At 40.8% G+C, this 24,903-nt stretch overlaps 1 protein-coding gene across 1 annotated transcript; it reads right to left on the reverse strand.

Moving 5' to 3' along the window:
- Positions 1-361: 361 nt before the first annotated feature.
- hykk.2 (hydroxylysine kinase, tandem duplicate 2) lies at positions 362-10,827 on the reverse strand. Its single transcript, XM_071908076.2, has 5 exons — positions 10,760-10,827; positions 8,525-8,833; positions 3,343-3,485; positions 2,372-2,552; positions 362-1,166 (listed from the first exon to the last, which is right to left on the reverse strand). The coding sequence occupies exons 2-5, from the start codon at positions 8,826-8,828 to the stop codon at positions 724-726; spliced, it is 1,071 nt and encodes a 356-aa protein (XP_071764177.2). The 5' UTR covers positions 8,829-8,833; positions 10,760-10,827; the 3' UTR covers positions 362-723.
- Between the last annotated feature and the right edge of the window lie 14,076 nt (positions 10,828-24,903).

Raw genomic sequence — 24,903 nt, forward strand, 5'->3', positions numbered from 1 at the left:
AAAAGATTTAAAATTGTTTGCTTGGCATTGTACCGTAACAGGCATAGAGATGAATTAAAAACAGTACAAAGATGACGTTGGAGTACCTCATGCAGATTAAAGACCCAATGAAATGAAAACAAACTTTTTTTTTTTACTTTTTGCCGATGTTGCTGGACTTAGTGTTCATCTTTTCACCAATACAGTTCCAAAAATGTCAAAAAATATTGATTTCTAGAAAAAAATCTAATCAAAATGAACAGTCTCTTTCTAGTAAACAGCACATTTCTGTTGATGCACTTGGGGGCGGATACAAAAATTTCACGTAATGAAATTTTGATAACCATTGAAATTATCCCCCCCACCCCCCCCAACCCTCTGCCATTTTTTTCTAGCATGCAGCTCAGTTCAGCTGCAACATGGACGAAGGAGTGTTTTTGGCTGCTTCACCTAAAACTCTTTTCTCAGACGGGGCAACAGAGGCGGAGAATATTCCTCCACAACTGCGTGCAGACTGCTGTCCGCGTTTCATCTGAGCGGGTTTTACGTTGACTTCCGTGATATTAACATGAGCCCGGAAATACGTCAATAAACGGAAGCTAATCGCGCTCTCCAGGCCACTTCATGGGGTCTTTAATGTTTTGCTATGATACATCTGAAATAACTGCCTTTTATTATTATATTCTATTATATATATTTATTATGTATCGCAACCATCTGTGAAGAGCATTCCTCACACATTCCTCATTTCCTCTCAGCGTACTGAGCAGCACTCTGGAACCAAATCCTCTCCACTTCCTCCTTTCCCAGTTTCCACAGCTGGAGAAGAAGGTGGACGCCCGTCTTGGCCGTGATCATCAGATACTCCTCATTTTCAGGCTGCTGGGACACGGAGCGGCGAGCCAATACCAGCGACTGGCAGAAGCGGGACAGCACCAGCAGGTAGAGGGCGTCCCTCTCCGCCTCGTTGAGGGGGATGACGCTCTCCCAGCCCGCCAGGACGGGCCCGCCCACCTCCGTGGGCTCAGGGTGCTCGATCATCATGTACATGATGGTGATGGCGAGCTCGTAGATGTAATAGCCGCTGTTCATATCCCCAAAGTCAAGGATGCCAGAGATCCTGTGGCCGTTAGTCTTGTCGGGTTGCACCAGCACATTGAGGTCATTGAAGTCTCCATGATTAATGCCTAAGACAGGAGATAAATATTACATGCTTTGTATGTGGGAAAACAAAATAATCACTCATACATTCAATTATATATGCAGTTTCAGCTGATAGTATACAATGAGAATCATGGCATAATGCTCCCCGCTCCCTAAACAACTGACATTGGGTATAAATGTGCAAATGTATAAATGTGAATCAGGGTAGTGCTGAAAAAGAGCATACATGAACATGAAAAAACACACAAGAAATTAGAAGGCAGGAAGCAGTATGGCCAGCGTACAATACTACATTAAACAAACATGCAAACACTGAGCAGATGCAGAATAGGCGAACAGAAAAACAAACAATAACTAGAAGGGCACTCGGAGAGCGCAGACCTCCGCCAAGGTTCGTGCTATTATTGCTTGTTCGTGAGTCGGATCCGGATCCGCTCCAAAATTTAATGGGTTCTTCCTTGGCCCATGCTACACCCTTCCACGAAGTTTCATGAAAATCGGGCTAGTAGTTTTTCCGTAATCCTGCTAACAGACAAACAAACAGACAAACAAACAGACAAACAAACAGACAAACAAACAGACAAACAAACAGACAAACAAACAGACAAACAAACAGACAAACGGCACCGAAAACATTACCTCCTTGGCGGAGGTAATGGAAAATAAGAAGAATTTAAAAAGAGTTCACTCTTCCCTGACAAGCTGTTCTCATGTCCAGTCAAAGCTTTTAATTTGAAGAGATGCTCATCATCCACTCCTTGACTTTGGTCTTAAAGGTTATGATGAGACTGAACTGCTTTGATTTATTGAGGCAGTTTGTTCCACTCCAAAGCACCTGTATATAAAAGTGTATTTTTACCAGAATTACTCTTGTACCTAAAAACCTCCAAGTTGGATTCCCTTGCTCTTGTATTATAGTTACGGACATCTCTTATATATATACAAAGTAACTTGAAAGGTGCCTTGGGGGCTGCACTGTTGACAAATCTGAATACCAAGACAAATTCCTGTATATGTATTCTTCCAATAAAGAAAATAAAATTCTTTCTGCTTCTAGTATACCATCTCTGGCATGAATTTAATGTAGCTTTTGCCAGAGATGTCTTCTTTCCTGGAGGACAAAAAAATAAATAAATAAATGAATGTCAGTGTACCAAATAACCAGCAAAACTCAAAGGCAACTTAAAAGTATCCAGGGGAGAATCTGATGAGTAAATATTACACTCACACTTGCGGAAACTGGAGCGTTTGGGGGCCACAGAGGTGTTGTACTGCTGCAGGACGGACTTCACAGCCTCCTGGACAGGCTCTCCGTCCATCAGACAGACGAACGGCTCCAGGAGGGGAATATTGGACAGACTCCATATGTACTTCTCTCTCTGCAGCACGCTCAGGTGAGGGTGTTCCAGCTGGGCAAGATAGCGACGATGATGATAATGAGAAGAATGAAGAAGAAGAAGGCAGAAGAAGAAAAGTAGAAGAACAAAAGGAAGGAAAAGGAAGAAGAGTAAACTTTTTGCAGCACTTTTCAAAGCCAGTACAATCAACAATAAAAATGTCAGACATGAATTAAAAACAGGGATAAAAAAAAAAAAGAATAAAACAGGCAGAGAAAATGGATTATTTAAAGCCTCCCTGTAAAATGTATTTTAAATTTAAAAGATGCCAGTTTTGCCCAGGCAAAGCAAAGGTCCAGTTTCCCAATCAGTGAGCTGAAGTAAGTTAGATCATCCTTTATTTTAAAGATCTGAATTAGATTCCAAAATAACAAAAACATGCAAACCAAGGCATAATATGATGTGACATAATAGTACGGTTAGTAAATTCACAACTTAACCTATGAACTCCAATCCTAAGCAATACCAATAATGATAGATTTAAAAACTGTTTGTTGTTTCTTTGTGTTTTATCATTTTTCTAATGTGTCGGTTTTGTCGACCAAATGTCCCCTTGTGGGACAATAAAGCCTTGACTTGATAAAGCTTTGACTTGAATAATGAACACATGAATTAAATAAACATGGTGAATTATCACTTTAAACTAACACCACTGACCGTAAAAGTATAATAATATTACAGTTTATGACAAGAAACTTTAAAGGTTCACATAGTGCAGCACTTTGATGTTTCAACATCCCAAAGGCATTTTTAAATCAGATTTGTCGGTATTATAAAACACTGTGAATGACCTGAGCGCTACCTCTTGTAGGATTTTGTCCATCCTGGCTGCCGTCTCGCCGACTTCATAAAGTAACTGCGGTGAGGCAACGACCTTGGAAATGGTTGTTCCAGGCAGATAAGTCAGCAGCCGCACCAGGTACTTCTGACAGCCGAACCCACAATCTGCCGAGAGCGAGGACAGGATTAGTATTACAGCCGTTTCCTGGCTCCAAGCCTGTCCATTATAGAGCCTTGCTCAAGGGCACACTAGTGATAGCTGCTGGGGCATGGGGGGGTGGGGGGCGGCGGGATTATCATTAATTCCCCCACCCACCCCTCCCTCCTGAAATGGGTACCTGCTATGAGGTGATGATGCTCACTGCAAATCATGGGAGTGATTCAAAATTCAAAAGTGCCTTACAAAACTGGTGGATAGTGTGCAGCTGGAAAAGAGGCAAGAATGTATTTTGTGCCTGAACTAAAGCGGCATGTAGAATACAGGATATAGAATCTGACGTAAAAAAGGGAACTGAATGAGAAACCTGCATACCGTACCATGCATTTCATGACTTTTATACCGATTTGGCATCATGACTGATTTTCAAGGATCCACACAGCAACACAGCGGATTTTCCACTGTTAATAAGTGTAGATTTTTCAGTGACAGTTACTTGGAGTTGACCAGTCCAAAACTATCTAAAAGTATTAAATTACAGAGTCAGAGTTAAATTCAGAGTTCAATTAATGCTGCCAATTTTGCAGTGCATGTGTATGTACTTGCTCTACCAAGTCTGAAAGCCAAGGGAAAGGAAGGGAAGTCTGATTTATTTATATTGTTGAGAAGATGAAACTGCCAAGGAGATGGAGACCTGCCAAAGACTGAACCCAGCGTCTGTAATTTTCTGCCTTAGAAAGGTGATGGAGTGCTTCAGTGATGGGCAACTGGGCAAAGGGAAAGAGGGCAATGGGCAATAGTAACTGACATATTAGACAACTTCGTTCTGCTTGGCTCACTCCAGATTTTCACCAAGTTCCCCAACCTGTTTTTAATCGCTTAAATCAACAGCTATAAAGTATGCAACTTGAGGCAGGAAATGTTTGGTTAGTCCGGCCCTCCTCCCACACCAGCTTCCCAAACCCGGCCCCGATACAAAAGGTGCTTCGAAGACAGCTGCACTGCTGCACAACACTGTTGGGCCAGGCCATGTGGTCAAACAAAGGAAAGGCCTACATGTAAGATTGAAAGCCTAAAACACCGGCCTAACAAGGGAATCAGAAACCTGAACTCTAGCCCACCCGCTGGGCTGGGACCTTAAACAAAGGAAAGCAGCGCCAAAATTCCAACAGGCCCTGAAGTTCACACCTAGGTGCGAACTGGCTGAAAGCCAACCTCTGGTCTCTCATTGGACGAGACTCGGGAGAACCCCGGGATGTCCCCATGACGTCACCAAGAGTATAAATTCCAGAGATACCTTTCCTCATCGCCCCTTATTGCGACCCCGTTGCTGAACAAGGTGGTACCTGAAACGTTCGAACTATTCTTTTGTTTAGCTGAGGCGCAGTCTTCAACTCGTGGGACGAGACCAGACTGTTTAGTGTTAGCCATAACACTGTTGGATCCAGAAGGATTAGATTAGCTGTTTGTGCATCCGGTATTCTAACTCCTTACACGCACTGCCGTGTGTAGCAGACCTGCAGAAGTGGACTGGAAGAGAATACAGCTAAGGACACTCCTTCCCTCCAAGAAGACAACGTAAGGATACGTTTCTTCCACCAAGTCGACTCCTGGCTGACATCTTCGCTGCCTACGAGGAAAGCCAGCTGGCCGTTGTTCCGTGCACGGAGAGATAACAGTCCCGCAGATATCCTGGGAAAACCCCCGGATCGATAAGACGGACTCAAACACACACCAATCACTCGAGAGTGAATCCCAAGTAAGAGGTTTTGGTTCTGGGCAGAGACTAGAATAGGTGTGTTGAATAAGCTTACTGATCAGAAGCTGTATTTGTGCGTATTGGGAAGCGCATCGGACCGCCGCGTCCATATTATGCTGTATGAATAATACCTCAATCATTATGCTTGCTGCCTAATTTGATTGTGTTAATGTGAAGCTGATTTGTGTTCAATTGCATGCCGCTGAGCTTGCATCTATGTTGGTAGCCACCGTATAAAGCCAATATACTGCCTTTTACCAGTTCAAAGACCAGTAACCCGGCGTACTATTTCCAAGTCGTACCCCGAGTTCCTGTGTGGTAAAAGGCTATTGTTGTGTCTCTAGACGGCGAGTAGAACCTCTAGGTTTACCCTGAGTGTTTCCCCCTTTCTCTCTCTCTCTCTCTCTCTCTCTCTCTCTCTCTCTCTCTCTCTCTCTCTCTCTCTCTCTCTCTCTCTCTCTCTCTCTCTCTCTCTCTCTCTCTCTCTCTCTCTCACTCACTCACTCACACACACACTCACACACACACACACACACACACACACACACACACACACACACACGCACGCCTCCATACGTGCCATATGCTGTTTGTGCCTTTATGCTTGTTAGTTAGACTGATAGTTATAGTTGTATAATAAGTTGTTGATTAACTGCAGTGTTATTGATTATTGATTGATATTGCTAAAGTTAAATAAAACTCCATTATACTTTTAAAGAGAAGTTGTCTGTGATTCCTTGTGCATATGTGTTGCAATAACTGCTGGTTGTGAGGGCCTGTGTACGAATTCACCCTTCACTGTTCACTCATAAATGTACAGTGGTCCTTAAACACTGTCATTTGGGGGTGAACAGCCATTCTGAGACTGTATTGAAGGTTCGGTTATTGGTCCCTGATTCCAGGGTGGTGCCCCGTTTATATTGACTCCCGTCAATAATTTTATGAATATTAATAATTTCACAATTATTAATTATTAATTGCTAATAACCAAACCTGCCCCTATCAAAGCCCAACAACACCATGCATGATTTGATTAGCTGGGTGTCAGGGGGGAAGAGGGACAGGCAGAGACATGAATGAGGATCACCACAGTACTCTGCTGAAGCTCTACTGATACTGCAGGTAGCACAGTCCGGTTCGAAAAGGCTGTCAGTTGAATTTTAAAGTTCACTTTTGTTTGATCATTCAATAAAGATGAACAAAACAAAACCTGTGATATCATTTTACTTGGATAGTCCAATGTTGAACTATCAAGTGACAAAAAGTAGATGTTCAACAAAGTGTCATTTGCCTATTTGCTGCATTTCTACTATAATAATAATAATTAACGTTATTTTTATAGCACCTTTATTAACAAGGTTACAAGGTGCTTTACAATACAATGAGAAGAAGAATGAGAAGAAAAAATTAAAATAAAAACAGACGTCGAATACAGATAATAGATAATGGAATAAAACAAAGGTAAGAGCATGCAGTACAGGTGTAATCAAATGAAAGAACTAAAACATACATATACTGAACCAGAGAAGCCCTACACAACATGGAAAGCTTAGTTTAACCCTGACACTAAGATTAACCCTAACCAACATACTACTTGTCACACCAACAGCACAGCGTTTTCAAAACACATCTAAAGATTACATTCACATATACTGACTTAACAACATGAATTGTTGTGGTTTGTGTAATGACGGTGATTCTGGCACTAGAGCCGTTAGTGCTTTGTAAGGCTAATTTATTGCTTTTGCCCTGTGAGATGGCGATAAATCCATGTATTCAACAAGGTCTATTATAGGCTCAACTCAGATTAGTTTGGCACCTGAAGCGGTAGGAAAAACCACTCGCTATCAAAACATAAGTGCAAGAGATTTATCATGCATAATAGCGTGTGGATGTTCCTACAAACACCTACTTTACTAGTATCAACTGAGGATTAAGCCATAGCAGGTTTGGACATCAATCAAGGCAACATGAGTTTCATCATGTATTTCTGACAGAGAAAGACTGACTGCAAGCTGCTGTGAGAAACACAGCTACAGCTGAACAATTAATAAGAAAAAAATCAAAATCACAATATGAACTTCTGCAATTTCCAAATCGCAAAGGCTGCAATTAATTGCTCAAGAGAGAAAGGAGCGTCCAAAATGGATTTCTAAACAAGGTGTTTAGCTGCAGGTACTCTTTGGTCCATGAATCAAGTACAATATTGGTGAAAACCTTTCATCATACTCAAACTCAGTAAATCCTGCACACTGGCACAAAGTTCAAGAAAAACTTGATGAATGATGATGATGATATGAATCGCAGTTTAAATCGCAGTGGCAATATTCTGTCAAATAATCGCAATTCGATTCTTGTGAATATCTTTAAGCCCTACTTCAAGGCAAAAAATGTTGTAGCCTATTTGGATGCAATTTTCTTCAACTATCTGCTGAAATTTTCTTCAGCTTACTAGAAATGGCGGCAGGCAATGTTCTGATTTCTATATCAATACTTTTGATTTATGGTGCAGCCCGACTATAGTACATCTCTCTCAGATCCTACACATTCGTCTTGTCTCATAATGTGTTAGCTGGCATCATCACAGTTTCTGTTCTGTGGTTGATTGTTGATCAGCAGAGGTGGGGACTTCAGTCACATGACTTGGACTCGAGTCAGACTCGATTCAATTTTAATTGCGACTTGATTTGATGCATGAAGAGAAGACTTGAGACTTAACTTGACTTGGGTTCTGGTGACTTGGGACTTGACTCTGACTTGTACTTTGATGACTTGAAAAGGTTTTAAAGTCTTGACTTGAGATCTTGTGTTTGTGTAAATGACTTAGATTGAAAGTGATGAGATTTGTTCCACCAGACGACTGAATTTAAATTCTGTTTTCTGAATTTGTATGGAATGATTGAATTTATTGAAGTTGAAACTGATTATAGAAATCAAACTCATGATGCTCTTACCAAGTTTTTATCCTATTAAAACCATATTGCATTGAAAAGTCCTAGATATTTAGTCTTCTTTAAGATATTAAATTGATACTGGACTGATTTGTTCTGACTTGACTTGCTGTTCTACATTTAGACTTGAGACTTGACTTGAGTCTTGTGCCTCAAGACTTGAGACTGACTTGGGACTCGAGCGAAGCCGACTTGATCAGACCTCTGTTGATCATTTAGATCTAGTTAGGCTCTTTCTCTGTAAAGTCCTTAGAGACGTGAATGTGATAAGGGGCTATAGCAATAAACAAACTTGAACTTGATCCCTCAGGTCTGAAGAGTGTGACTGGACTCCTACCTATCTCTTCCAGGCTCATCAGCTGTCCCTCGGTGGTGGGCAGGACGGTCTGAGCAGGAAGCCCCCGCTGGTGGAGGAAGGCCATGGCGTGGGTCTGCACCTCCAGGAGGGCGAAGTTCTTACTGGTCGCCACGTTCATGACCTTCAGCACGTACTCGCCGCCCTCGGCCACCGCCACGTAGAAGTTCTGGTCATCGTAGCTGGGCAGCGGGCGGATCTGAGACAGCGTCAGCCCGAACAGCCGCTTCGCCATCTCAGTCACCTGGGGAAGGCTGAGGTTGGGTTTGGAGCGATTCGCCGACATTTACGCTGGATGAAAAGAGCGTGGCAACAGAAAGAGAGGATGTTGTGAGATCAGGGATGGGACGATTTCATTAAATTCAATATATCGCAATATAAAAACTGTGACAATGCGTATCGTGGGGGCAGAAAAATTAATTGACCATCACAATTTCACAAGCTCTCCATCCAAATTATCTTAATGACATTATTAAATTGTTGTTTACATTCTAGCAATCCAATGGCATTGCTGGAAAGACTTGTGGCTCAGAAATGTTTTGATTATGGCTCACTTTGTTACTTGATTTCTTAATTTACGGTATGTTTTTCTGTCACTCACCAATCCACATTGATTTGCATATCATCTCACAAATCATTTAAATACTTTGTCAGCTCAAGGAGATCTATAGCAGCAGCCAACTAAAACAGGTTTCTGATATGGTACTTCATCATCATCCCTCATATAATTACTGCGCAATACTGTTGGAATGTGACTTTAGGTAGCAACACCACCTCCAAATCTTTCCTAACTAAGGTAAATCCATCAACTGTCAAAAGAAATGTCTTCAAAAGTAGAATCAACGTGAGCCTCTGACAATGTGAACATTGTTTGACTGTACAAGAGCCTTCAGTTCATGTGTTTTATTTCTTAGACTACCGATATATGATACATGTGCAAGGAATAATCCTTTTCTAGGTAGGTTTAAGTTATTTGAACCCATGTTTTAAAACACAAAAGACTCAATCATAATAGGCAATAGTCAGTATACAGGTGGCGTCCTGCTATTCGCCTCAGGTGAGTTTGGCTTTACAGGAATTCAAGTTTTACCCCTGCGACAGACTTCAGGGAGGCAGCAGTATGATCAGTAGAAAGTGGCAAAGGCAATATAGTATAGTGACAATGTGTGTGCAAATAATATCAAGCCTATCCTGTTTAATTTGGCGAGCAGAGCGCCAACCTGCCTACAGTCACCTCCAGCAAACCTAATGACAAACATATTCCCTGATTCATTTTTAAGATAGATGATACCAACTCCTCTCCTTTTTAATGGCAATTTATGTGTTTTTTTTATGAGGAGTGTTGTAGTTCTGCATCAGTCAGACTTCTCTCTACACTTGGTTTTAGTGCTGACAGTGCAGGAGAAAGGAGTTTTGTTGCTGTTTCAGGTCTAATGCACCCAATCAGACAGAGGCTCCGGCTGTGAAAACCAAAGTAAAACCTAAAATTCTACAGTTTGCTCCAAAAGCACGTTTGGAAACAGTAACTTGGCACTTTTTTAGTTATTGGAGATGTGCAAAACTGCGCAACACTCAAAGAAGCTAACATGAGTGCAGTGCAAAGACTTGCATATTGCCCCTGCTCACTATATTGCACTGGATAGGAGATATATTAAATTAAATGTGGTGTGCAGCTTTTTTAGTCATTACAAACTGCCTTCCAGTTAGTTTAGTCTATGTTTGTAACTCCAGTCTTCTGAGACTTTCATCTAATTTACTATTTCTATTAATCTACCCAAACTGTATTCATCTGCTACTTATATACCAATGGTCAGTGCTTCACACAACAACTCATTATTAAACTGGAAAGTAAACCATACAGTTAATGTCTAGGTCTGCTCCAGTATCTTGCACTGTGGAGCTGGTGTGAATCTCTGCCACGTTTCAGTGCATTAGGTCTCTAATAGGAATTTATAGGAATATCACAGTGGTACCATGATGATGATGACACTATAGGGGATAAAACAGACTAGAATAAGGTCTCTATAAACTCACTATGAAGTACCACAGACAGGAAGTCGCTATAGAAACATCACCTTCCTATGTGAAACGGACCTCATACTGAAGGTAGCCAGTTGACATTTAACTGAAAGCTGATATCTACCCAGTATTAGTATGGTGTTCCTAATAAAGTGCTCAGTGAGTGTAAAATCAATAAAGTGTCAGCAGAGTGCTTACCTGAGGCCGTTTGATACAATGTGATGAAACAAAGCTATGGGCAATGTGCTGATTTCGGCTGACAAGTCTCCAGTCCTTCACTGCCTGCAGCGGTGCAGCGGACAGGGAGCAAATGCACAATGAAAAAAAAATATGACGTCCGGTCAGGTTTTTCAAAATAAAACTCTTATTAATGTACATACTATGTGCAAAGTTTTTTGGAATAATAGCCACAAAGTGCGAAAGTGAAAAGAAAGACTATTTTTTCATGTCATTTTCATGGCATGGCAATATCATATCGATGTATGACTGTATAGCAATGAGAGCAAGGTGATATGAGCCTATGTGTCAAGTCAGCACGAATGGAACAAATGTCACTTCCGGTTATACATTTCAACTTAAAATCCTACTTGATAAACCTGTTGCAAAATTATCTGAGTAATACAAAGAACAGAAGTGAAAATAAAGGTTATATATAAGGATTAATCTGTTAATAAATATAATTGTTTTTTGTAAACGTCTTTTTCACAGCGCACACTGATAGACATTATGACCAGTATCAAGTCAGCGGCTGTTCCGCTGACCACTAGCCAGAAACTTCCGGTATGATTATTCAGAATAAAAGCGCAATTCATATAATATATCAAATATTGACTACAAAGACTTTATTTTGCACAAAAAACAAACAATTAAGCAAGAAAACTAAAGCAACCTAAGCAAAACTTGGCGTTCTTCTCCCTGTTGCCCTCGACTCGATCTGTTGTGGATTCCACACAGTCTCTGTCTGCCACAGCATCCTCCACAAAGACAGGGGAGAGCAACACATTTTAAAATGCATTCACTCATGGGCAAATGAAACAAAAATGTACCCAAAAAATTTAACAAGTTAATTGTCTGAGGACTGTCTCTGCTCCACTGTCACCACATGCTTTAAATATTCTGATGCCACTCCTGAAAGACACTAACTCTGTCCCTATCAGCGCTCCATTTCCCAATTATCTTCACCTGAATGTTTCCAACACACAAGAACTGCTCACTGGCTCCCCACACATCCCCTGAACCCCCACATCTGCACCTCAGCGTTCCTGCACTTCAGTCTCAAAATTCTATACTTTTCCAGACCTGAATTCTTGATTTGATTTTCAGATTTTTGTACTCAGTATGATTTACAATACTGATACTCATCTTGCCCTGACTAATACCATAATACATACACAACATAATACTAATTCCTACCATATCACTCTATGGATGATGATTATTCTTCACAGTGACAAATATCACAATATGTGAGAAGAAAATATGTATCTCAGGACAGTACAGCAGTATTTTACATACTTTTCCAAACTCTTTTATGCAATTTCCAAGCTTATCAAGGCCTGGAAACTGCCAAATCCTTTCAAGTCTTGAGCCTCAAGTCTCAAGTCAAGTCCCAAGTCTAAATATAGATTACCAAGTCAAATCCAAGTCATTAATGTCAAGTCAATTTAATATCTTAAAGAAAATATCAAGGACTTAATATGGTTTTAATAGGATAAAAACTTCAATCATTCCATACAAATTCAGAAAACAGAATTTCAATTCAGTCGTCTGGTGGAACAAATCTCATCACTTTCAATCCAAGTAATTTACACAAACACAAGATCTTTTGTTGAGACTTTAGAAAGTCATCAAAGTACAAGTCAAGTCAAGTCAAGTCTTCTGTACCTCAATGTACTTCAACTCGTCCATATTCTGTATCCGCTCGTTCCAGCGCTTCATTGAAGCTATAGCTGCTTATACTGAGTGAATTATTCAAACCAAAGATGCTATTTTTTATGGCTGCATCATTACATCAAATGGAAAAATCCAGATGTCTTGTGCATCAATTTACACACATTTCCATGTAATTCAGCCTGGCATGTTCGGTATCTTTGGGAACCTTGGGATCTTGACTAGAATTTAAAATAAAAATTCTGTGGGTTTGAACAAAGCTCGGCCGCGCAACATGCGTTCGTAATGATGGAGACACCGGTGGGACCAGCAGGGTGGAAGAGGTTCAAACATTATACAATTCGGGTCAGCACTCTGACATGATTATTAATGAACCCAGTCCAGATATTCCACTGGTGCAGCACAAAAATGAATTGGAGATGAATCTCTCAGTGTGATCCTGCTTTTTGTTCTGGTTCAGCACATGAAAGCAAACTGCAAGCTTCATACGGCAGTTTAGTTCGCATTTTTCATTTATCCTCCAGCCGTAATGGTGGTGGTTTGTATACAAGGCAGTGAAAACATTATTATGTGTGCTTTCATTACAATACACAATACAGTGAGAATAAAAGGGGTGAAAACAAATTATATACAAGCTTAACTGTAAATGCGTTTTAAGAAATGACTTTGCCAGCCTAAGCTCCTCAGGCAATGCAAAAGTAAACCATGCTGGAATTTTTCAAGCAGTCAGAATATTCAAATATTCAAAGCATTTTTCTGACCTTCTTTCTGAAAAGTGCCATTTAAATACATGAAGTTTACTGTATTAAGGTGGCAGACGGGCTAAAAAACTGAGTTGCATCTGAAGACTCTTTCTCTATTGTTTTCCAGATTTGCTTCTGCTCCACATCATGACCCAGAACTTATTTATTTCTTTATTTGTCGCTTCACCTATGCCACTTTCATTAGCCTGTAACAAAATCAAAGGACATCTGGTGCTCTTTTGTCCAGTTTTGTGCAGAACTCTACGAGGCCCTGGAGCGGACTCTGCCCCGGCACTGCACACTGCATTTTCTACCTCTTTCCACTTCGTTTTGTTCAGACGCAGTGTGGTGAATTCACAAAAACAGTTATGTCACCAAATGTATGGGGCACGTTCAGCGCCAAATATAATGATGCAGAAGTTACAAGGGTGTTACTACAAGGATACACTTATCTCATGATACGATTCGATATATGAGATTCACAATTCGATAGAACCACGATACGATGTGATAAATAAAAGTTCAATGTGTGCAGAATTATGTTTATTTCTGAGCCACAAATCTTTCGGGCGATGGCACTGGCTTGCTAGAATGTAAACAACAATTTAAAAATGTCATTACAAAGTGTAAATAACATAATTTGGATGGAGAGCTTGTGAAACTGCGATGGGCAAGCCGTCTCATTTGTGATTACTACAGCAGAATAAAATGGAGCTGATATTGCGATTGATTTTTCTGGAGGCCCTGGAGCGGACTCTGCCCCGGCACTGCACACTGCATTTTCTACCTCTTTCCACTTCGTTTTGTTCAGACGCAGTGTGGTGAATTCACAAAAACAGTTATGTCACCAAATGTATGGGGCACGTTCAGCGCCAAATATAATGATGCAGAAGTTACAAGGGTGTTACTACAAGGATACACTTATCTCATGATACGATTCGATATATGAGATTCACAATTCGATAGAACCACGATACGATGTGATAAATAAAAGTTCAATGTGTGCAGAATTATGTTTATTTCTGAGCCACAAATCTTTCGGGCGATGGCACTGGCTTGCTAGAATGTAAACAACAATTTAAAAATGTCATTACAAAGTGTAAATAACATAATTTGGATGGAGAGCTTGTGAAACTGCGATGGGCAAGCCGTCTCATTTGTGATTACTACAGCAGAATAAAATGGAGCTGATATTGCGATTGATTTTTCTGCCCCACGATACGTCCCTAGTTACTACCAGAGGGACAAACCTGGAAGCATAACCAGCGCTCTCAAAAACTGAATGAAATGTGCCTTTATACAGCAGTGACACTCAACATTTTTCGGCTGTACAGACATCGGCTATACACATAACTCTCAATATTTTGAAGAATGATGAGGGATTGTTCAAAAGTCATATAGTGTTATTTATATATATATATATATAACACTGACTGTTACTCAGGATTATAACAGGGGAAAAGGCGCTGTAGTGTATAAGGGGAATCACAGAGAGAACACAATGCTTATTAGAATGCAGAGAGTAGAGTGCTGCGAAAAAAACAAGCATGTAATTCATGATGAGCTGCGACCAGCTTGGCACTTTGAGAAGGCGTAGCGGTCATGTCACATCTTATCGTTGCGGTCTGCGGCTTCAATCAGGAAACCAAACTCCTGGCACTGTGACAAGGATACTTTAGGCTAGATGTTCATTTATAGGCTCAGAGCTGACAAGACAGGATAAACTGGGCTTCAAAGCAATCAAACCTAGAGAAAAAAAGGATCAAATACAGCCTTAAAACACCAAGCAAAGAATCACTTTAATATTCCTGTAGTATCACTATAGGGACTTAGCATGTCTATGGATCATCATTCATTCATTGGTTTCATTGGGAAACACATAATATATTGATTTTCTATTTCTTTATTGTGTGTAGAGACACCCACAAGTAAAGGTAGTGTATTTCCACGCTTCACAGATGCAACCGGCTCTGGCAAGAAGCGTAAAAAAGAACAGAACGGCAGAAAATGTTGCAAAGCTCCCACACCGCGCCTGGTGGACACAGAAAAAATGGCTGCATGTCGGCTATTATTTTATTTATTAGTCCCTGAGAAAAGTAATTAGTTACACTACTCATTCAGTACTTTTGCATTACACCCTAAAACGATTGTGCTGTAGGCTTACTTGCGTTCATTGGGCCGATAAATATTGTCGCGCTAAGCCACATTACCAGCAGAAGAAGACTAATGACAGACACAAAATCTGTCTTTAAAGGTTTTTATTAAAGACACATACAATACAGCATTAAATTCAGATTTTCCGAGTTGTATTTAGTACTTTGCTGGCTCGTTCATTTGTGCTCTTCTGTAATTCCGATTTTTCCGTCATGACTTGAAGGCAGCATAAGACGTGGGGAATCTTTTGATAGATATTACGCCAATAAAGAGGTTAAAGAGGCTAAATAATGAAACGGAAGTAGCAACTTCTGATCTGTTAGATCAATAACTGTAATGTGATTACTGAAATTGGAAAAGTAATGCCTTACGATTACAGTAAGGCATTACTTTGTAACACGTTGCCCCCCAAACTAGCTCCAATACACGCACATCTAAATGCCAGATCAAAAATGCATCTGGTGGACACTGGCCTTGAATATGAGATCCCTGGTGTGGCAAAGCTTTACCTCTTTACTTTATGTGCAGTTATGTTTTTTGAATTATTTTTGGGACTCACGGACCAACAGAGTGACTTATAGCTGCTGGTCACAGCTAAAACAAACAAAAAAGGCCATATCACTAACAGCAGTAAGTTATACTGTTGGCCTATATTTTGTAATATTGTATACTTATACTAATATACTAATATTGTCTCCATTTTGGGCTTGGCAGAGATGCAAGTTATGTTAATAAATGTAGCAACAATTGTCAGTAGCCTCTATTCTCAAATTTATTAAATTTCACAGAAACACAAAAGGCAATCCAAACAGCTCTCACTATCTACTCCTTTGAGTTTTGCGAAGTACTCTTCTGCTTTCATTTATGTGATAATGCAATTTAGAGAATAGTTCTTTTTTTTCCACTTCAGGGATTTTAATTGTTGCAGGACTGAATAGAGTTTGAATTGGAGTTCAGTGTTTTGCTCCTTTTCCAGTATCACAGGATAATAACAGCTACATTATTCACACACCACAAACCAAACTGTGCTGTTTTGTTTCATCCTCAAATGCAGGCACGGTTAAAGTGTGAGGAAAAGAGCTGGGCTTTTATTCTGAGAGGAGACTGAGAGGGAATGGGAAGGGAGGGAGAGAAAAAAACATAACAGCCAGATTACTGACAAAAAAAAAGGCTGATTTCGCTCATTTCTGGCATCGCATGCTGACCTGGAGTGCGAGGAGATTATGCATGCTGGGCTGTGGGCTTTTCATCTAATTAGCAAATTAACAAGACTTGAGTCGTTTTGGCAGGCGCTTGTCATACCGTCACATTGTATAAGTCAGTGAAGCTGTTCCTGGGTTTGCTCTCCTTTGACCCAGATTACGATCAAGGCAAGTTTATCACCCACAAACACGTGTGTGTGTGTGTGTGTGTGTGTGTGTATGCATGTTTCTGTATGGTCAACAGTAGGGGTGTAACGGTACACAGAAGTCACGGTTCGGTTCACACCACGGTTTGGACATCACGGTTTGGACATCACGGTTCGATACGAGTTCGGTACAACAGGAAAAAAGCAACAAAAAACCCCAAATGCATAAGGCTAGGTTTCTTTTCATTTATTTTGAACAGACAGTAGTGCAAGTTACAGTTTGTTCCACCTAGTGTCGTATAGTCCCCCCTGAGGTAGTTGGTACAGCCTGTAGTGTATTAAGCAGTAAAATGTAAACAGCGCATAGGTCATATTTTTATGTAGGGCTGATAAAAAACAAAAGGCAATAGGTCACAATCGGCTACAAAACTGCAAAGCATCTCTTATGTTATGAAAATACTACAAAATAAATAATAATAAGGAGTGTTTCAATTACTTCGGCATAGGGCTGATGCAAAATAAAAGGCAATACAGAACTGAATAACATCTCCTGGTGTGAAAATTCAAAATAAATACAATGTAATAAAATATAAGATAAAATAAAACCTGTGCCTTTAGGAGCAATGTATCGCATTTGTGATTAACTTGTGACTACTGTAAGGCCATTATGCACCTCTTAAAGGTACTCAAGCTTCATTCTATTTTCAAGTTTTTCTTCAAAAAAATTAGTTTGTCCACATTGTCAGTAGTGAGGGCAGATCTGACAGTAACTATGTCACCTGCCGTCGAGAAAACCCTCTCGCTGGGGACTGAGGTGGCAGGTAATGTTTTTGGCCCTGCCTGCTTTCGCATCTAGAGGCTGCTTAAAAGCAGCGGGGATAAGTAGTTGGACTCCTGTTTTTTTTGCCTAGCTCCGGTGATTGGCACATCTGGGTGATGCCGTCGAATATGCGTTAGCATGTTCGATGTGTTTCCGCACACATACCGAACAACGCCGACACACCGTCCTTGTCCGATCCACCACTCGCTCTCCATTGCTGTCGTAGTTCACTGGGAACCCGACATTTTCCCACACAGCTGATTTGAAAGAAGCAGGCGGGTCTTCTAGCTCCTGTGTCTCATTTGCACTTGCCATAGTGTGACTGACTCAGTAGTAGCTTGAGCTAAGCTTAGCATGGCATGTTGCTAACTGTTGTTGGCTTACAGCTTAAGGTTTCCGGGTGGAACTCGCGCTTGTGAAAGATGGTTCCGCATTACGTTCATCAATCTTCGCACATACCGCGTATTCTCCGTACGACTGCATGCACCGAACCGTCACGTCCGTACCGTGACGGTTCGGGACGAATACACGTACCGTTACACCCCTAGTCAACAGCATATCACAATAAGGATTATCCATTATTCATGCTTTTTCAGCACAGGTTATACAGAAGTCTTTCAACTTTGGCAGATGTGCACAGCTGTCCGGACGTATATGTGCATTAACGTGAACACACTCCAGTGTATCTTCATGTTCTTATCACAGCTCCCACATGGTGCCCGCTGCCTGCGCGGCCGGAGCCCGAGGTTCAGCGGCCGCGAAGGCGTCGGCAGAGTCTCAGACCGCCTGTCACAAGACATTCTCCCTCCACTGACAGCAAAGGCAAAGGGAAAATGTCAGCCGGTCAAGCAGCGCTAGAGCCGCTTTCCTCCAGTGTCCTGTCCTGCAGCCACAGATGGAGCCAGCCAATCATGACTGTAATTATCTTCCGTTTCTCCTCCCTCCTTCCTCCTAAACCACCTGAGTGTGTCTTTGCTTCGTGCGCTCTGCACTCATGAGAGTTTTTTCCCTTTCAAACTCCTGACAGATTGCAGTCTCGACAGATCTATTTCTGGCTGCTTTAAGAAATGGGGGACCGTCAAACTGAGAACCGAAAAAGCCGGTTGGCTATTTGCCCAGAAAATTCCAAAGAAAATGGATTACCACAAAGTACCATGCCTAGTAAAGGATTAGCAAATTAGAAAATTGTTTCCCTGGGCAAATTCAGATATAATTATGCACCGGGTTATGCATCAACATAACAAAACATTAAATGACACTGTTGTGCGTAGGACCCCACCTCCCTCAGGAGGAACCATCTTGGTTTTGTTGTTTCAGCTCCTCTTTTTTCAATAAAATATGAATATGAAAGTACAATTTCTGCCAGTGTTTATTTTAATTAAAAAAAGTGTCCCTACTACTTTTCTCATGACCTAAAATTGTCCCCATCTCCAATTTGATACTACTTACCTCTGCCAATGAAGTTGGAAGGTTAAGTTTTCACCTCTGCTGTTAGCAATATCTGAAAAAGTTACAGATTTGGCTGAAATCTGGTGGACGGATGGCCTTTGGCCCAAAGATCAGTTGATTAGATTTTGGTGGTGATCCACATCCGGGATTTTTTGCCATTAGACAATTTTCAGTTTCAAGCCATAACTATGATGCTGCGTTCATGTGCTGGTGGGAAAGTCCAAGATCTGGGACTTCCAAGTCGGCTGCTAAAGAGCTTCAGCCCTGTCATGTGCTTATGTGATGTGCTGAGTGACTTCACTCTGAAGTTAGCTGCTGCGACGGAGAGGGAAGCTACACACACCTACACTACAGTGCCATGGTATCAGGTAAAATACATTGGTCAGGCAGGTTTAAGTGAAAATCTAGTGATGTGTCAGAAGAGCCAAGAGTGTAGAGTAGCTGGCCAACTTAAAAGTAGGAACAATAATAGCCTTGCTTGATAGGAACAGCACAAGCTTAACTAAAAGTTAATTTACTACTAAATTAAGTTGTCACAGTGTGTGCTGTAGGGCGAAAAACAGCACAGAAATTAACCATGTCTGTTGGATACTTATGAGATGGCATAAGTCTAGAGATAAATCATAATAAACATATCAGCTATTCTCAGATGCCAAGACCTGTGGGCCTCCAATATGGCTGCCAGGGGGCACGTTATACTACTTAATAACTTAACTTACATATGTAATTAATTCAGTGGTAAGTATAAAGCAAATTTAAATAAAATCACATTAATATTGCACTGGTTTTGCTTTTGCATGGGTTGAGACTGGAAAACCAAGACTTGACTTGATTTTTAGTTAATGTGATTTGATTTTTAAACTGTGTGTTCAGTCACTTGAAAATGGAAAATGGAAATGGAATAAATCTGCATTACAGTATTTTACACAACCATGAAGTTATCTATATATTTTACTATATATTATAATGGTAAATCTGGTTTGTGAATGGTGGATTCACGACCACAAAAGGGGAATTGGGGGGATCCCAAAATAAACTCTGCTTTGGGCCCCATTCAGCCTGGGGCCGCCCTGTGTGCACATTATACATCGAGGGAGTATTTCTCAACGTCATTAAGACAGATCACTCCTTCTTACAGTACCAACTGAAAGCTCTGCCTTACAGCTTACGGCAACAAGAAGAAATTGTGGTTATGGCAACATGTTGGTTTATCGTTTTCAAGCTGACTCTGAAATCACTGTGCTGAGCAGCAAGATTTTTCTGACTGTGTTGACAGTATCGTGCAAGGTTTCTGCTTTTACTGTTTGTGTGATGCATGGCAGGAAAATAACTGTTTTGCCTACAAGCCACAGTGACTGGTGTTTTCCAAAATTCACAAAAAAACCTGCCCTCCACGTGGGAGATGTTGATGACACGTGAGATCAGGCAAAAAGAAAAATTGTCTTCTAAATCACTTCTTAAGACCAATTTGTACCACTTTGTCTCTTTCCACTATTGTTGTTGGTTTAACCTCATACCTCAACCAGCGTCCAAATCCACCCTCACCCTGACAGCTATGTGTTTTTATTTGCTGCTCCTTCTTCTTCTTTTCTTGTGTAACCTTGTGTTGATGTCTTTTATTTGTCCTTGCTATACAAATAAAGTCATTATTATTTGCTCCATGATTCTTACTTGTTATACACAATTCACAGACTGCACTGTTAAAGATTCTAGGCTCAGCATGTGAGTCTAATCCAATGCAGCCCACTCACAGTGAATGCTGCGCTGTGTGTGTGTGTGTGTGTGTGTGTGTGTGTGTGCTCCTCATCTAGAGTCTGCCAGTACAGACTTGGGTCCAAACACTAATGATGACTGAAGCTAATATTAGCTCATTCTGCCAGCATAGGGCAATTATTTAAAGTTTGCAATGAGATGAAGACATTGATAAAATCAAGTGGAAAACGGCATCTATAATCATGTTGAGTGTATTTCTGTTGTATTCCTTTCTATGGATTAACCTCCTATTCCTGCAGAGAAATGTCTCTGCATTTAAAGTGGGAAAAGGCTTAGAACTACAGCAATTATTTGCTATCACTTCAGATAGTATTTGGACCTGAAGACAGGAAATTGTGTGAACACCCGCTGAATACTGTGTGCAGTCTACAGTAGATGCGTGCTTATGGGTTATAATGAGACTCAAGGCCAACCATCATCTGAGGCCAGTAGGGCATTGGAGAAAAGTCATAACGTATTACTCATATGGGGTTGTATATCATGTCATATTTCTAAAGTTCCGCTCATTCTCCAAGTCAGGGCAGCATGGTGACAGATGGAGCGCACAATTACCCGCCAAGGTCCCCATCGTCATCTATCAGGCTTTATGAATAATTCATTTTTGGGAGAACTGTGTACACTGCAAATTATGCCTATCTTGACACAGAATTTACATTTACATTCTTACATTTCTTAAGGCAAAATGTCATTTTTATTTTTTTTTGTCAAAACAATCTGCCAACAGGGTAAGATAATTTCACTTCCAATGAACATCAACTTGTTTCGCAGGTTCTCTTGAATCAAGAGACATCATCTTGATACTGGTGGAGTAATCCACCTCATTTTAAGATACTGTCTCTCAAAATTGGTGAAATTGCATTTGGGAGCAGGTGAAATTATCGCACACCACTGGCAGATTTTTTCCATGTTCTGAGGAAAGCAAGATTTTTTGCCGGGAAGTCCATGATTGGTTTGATGCTACTGGATTTTCAAACGCACTTCAATCTGTTCCTCGGAGACATCAAACTCAGCTGTAGTAGGACTCAGTTTAAAGGTTGACAAAAGGCCAACCTCAACCAAGGGACCAAGGACCTTTTCATAGCAGCCAGTCCTCTGAAACCACACTGGGGTCACTGTCTGTCTTAATCTTATAGCTCGTTTACCAGCCGTTTGATCCTGAATTATAAATTATCTCGCTTTTTTCCCCAGTCAATCAGAATTCTCCTCTTAAAGTTAGGATTGCCACTTTTTCGAAAGTAATGCCAAGATTTTATATCTTCATTTGGACAGACGGAATCCGTTCAAGTTCAGTTAATTTGAATGTAATACATGGTGTGACATTTGAGTGACATTTAGCACCGGTGTTTCTTGTGTTTTCACTTATCTTTAAGGCATTTTGGATAGGTATTTTCTGCTTTGCTGAAGGTCTTCTGACTTCTGTAAACCCATTTTATTCTTTCAGAAGCTGTAATAGAAAAGGAATTCCAGGTGAAAGTTAAAGCGATATTTTCTCAGAAAGGTCTGATAACAAAAAACGTATCTAAATGTTACTGTGTGTATACTTGTGCTCAATACTGTGTATGTGTGCGCTACCCAAACTTCTGGAGACTACATGAAAAAGAAGAAGAAAACTTTTGGCAGATATAGTTGAGTAACAGACGAGACTGGAAGGATGATAGCCATTTTATGACATTTGATAAGTTTCGGCAAAGAATCAAGTTCATCGCCCAGATGGTGCCGCCTGCAGACAAAATGGGTTTGTGAGCTTTGACTGTGAGATCTTCATTTTGGGCAGTGACACGGGGTCTTGGATTTGTCTTCTGGATGTTTTAGGTCAAATATAGAAACTCTTCCCACAGTGTGAGACATGTGCAGTGAAAAACAAATAACCAACTAAAGGTAAAATACCAAGGTATCCCTTGCAAAATGCAACACATGTTGACAGAAATGTTGTGTTACACCCAGTTACCCAGTGTTACAAACCTTTTATGTTGAGTGCTTCAACGTCTCACAACACTCATCAAAGAGTGTTTCATTACAATAAAAATAAAAGGAATTAAATGGGTTTGACTCAACGACAGCTTAGTTGCTACCAAAGTTTGGGCTGCAGGACACTTTGTTTTAACAGGACAGCGAGGGGAAGATATCCATAAACTGCAAACAAGTCGAATTGAAGAACAAAACAACAACTAATGCAGGAGCTGTGAAAACATCAGAACCCTAGAGAGGAACATCTACTTAACAAATCCTGACTGTCAGAAATCAAATAAGGCAGTCTCCATGCAAGCTCAGCCACTGGGCTTAATTTCCTTCTCTGTCTCTGTGTCGAACCCATCGATACACTCTTTCTGGAAATAAAATGTTGCCTGAAAGCATCAGTTCTGAATGGTTCGATACGATACCTGCAATTTACTTGTTTGACAGTTCAGTGGGTCGATTACAGTTATACTGTGTGTATGCTGACACTAACTGTTTGATGAAAACTTTTGCCCAGCACAAGGCCTGACAAGTCGACTTCTAATGAGTGAGTACGATGTTCAGTTTGGTTTGGCAAGGAATTGGAGATTTGCATGTGCAACAATAGTGATCACTAGGCCGTGTCACTGCCAAATAATCAATTTATTAGGCTGCCGCGCCCGTATGATAGTAGGCCACTGTGCTTGTATGATAAAGTAAATGGAAATTATTGTGTGAACAGGTGCTGTAATGTTTCAGAGCGTGTAGGAGTGTGTTGCACCCACAGCCTTATTAGGGCCTATGAGTAATGTTGTTTTGATGGTCGTTTGTTTTGTGATTATTGGGCTCCTTAGCATGTACAACTGGTGAGAGCCAGCTTGATCTATGTTGCTGTGTGTGTGTTGCGTTGCATGGTTGCAGTGTTAAAGCTGGAGGCAATATGAGGGAAGTTTGTTTGATGTAGAGATCAGAGGGCTGCTGACCGTGGTGCTGACCAGGTTACTGTCTGTGTATTTCTGTAATTATCTGCTCTCTGATTTATATGCCTGCTAATCTGTACATGATGCAGAAGGTGGTAGTGTAGTAGTGTGTGTGGAAGTGTGTGTGTGTGTGTGTGTGTGTGTGTGTGCATGTGGGGAAGGGCCCAGCAAAATCATTTGTACTGGGACCTATTGTCGACATGGGCGTAGATTGGGTATGGCAGTGTATGGCAGTTGCCGCCACACCTTGGCTTCATGGAGTAATTCAGATAGATTCAGAAGTCTATAGTAATTAAACAAACAAAGAATTCAGCACTTTTTTTTTAAAAATTTTCTCTAAATCAAAAATAGATCAGCCGAAAATAAATTACTTCCCTTCCCTTCACTGCAATTAATGCGCAATTTCCCTGCAATAATGTACTTCTCCAGTTACTTTCTGTGCAGGCCGATACGTTTTTTTCAGGCTTACTTGCTCTGTACTGTAATCTGTTGAGAGAACAGGCGCGAGTTTGCCAATCGCATCTTGAAATGAAAACAAATATCAATAGATGGATTTTTTTACCAAACGTTATCTCAGAACAATGAGTGATGACAGACTGACCCACCTAATGCTCACGGCTGCGGAGCCTCAGCTGCTGAAAACACTTACAGTAAATGAACTGGTGACGGACTGCCCAGCTAAGGCCGAGGCGTCCCCTCTAATGGACTAAACCAAACCACTGCACCATAAGGTAGGGCAGCAAGATCACTGTATGATTAATTGTTTCTCACTGTGGTAATAGGACGCTCAGCCAAAGCCGTTTTTTTTTAATTAATGACAGGTGCAGTGCGTGTGTATGTGTGTGTGTGTGTGTGTGTGTGTGTGATGGCAGTAGGTGAGAGCCGAAATAGCAGAGAGAATGTAGGAGAGAGAAGCACTTAATATGAATATTGCGTATGGCGTGGCAGCCAATGGACTTCACGGTTATTGCACTCATTCTCAACAGATACTTATACATTGATTGACAAGGCAGGTTTGTAATCGCACCTGTGTATTGAAACTGATTAGCGAGGCAAGGAGGCAATTTTGTAATAATGTGTTCAGTGTAGTTTGATTTTCTTTAAATGGCAATAAATGTGCTCATATGCTATATCTGCCTTTTCTTTCTTTTCTTTTTTTCTCTTTTGTTCGCTGTCCACTAGAATTGGTATAATTAGGCCTTTGCTGTCCAAGGTTCTGAATTATCTCTAATAGGGTATATGTACCAAAT

The sequence above is a fragment of the Centroberyx gerrardi genome, chromosome 9 (genome assembly GCF_048128805.1).
Source record: "Centroberyx gerrardi isolate f3 chromosome 9, fCenGer3.hap1.cur.20231027, whole genome shotgun sequence".
Lineage (NCBI taxonomy): Eukaryota > Metazoa > Chordata > Actinopteri > Beryciformes > Berycidae > Centroberyx > Centroberyx gerrardi.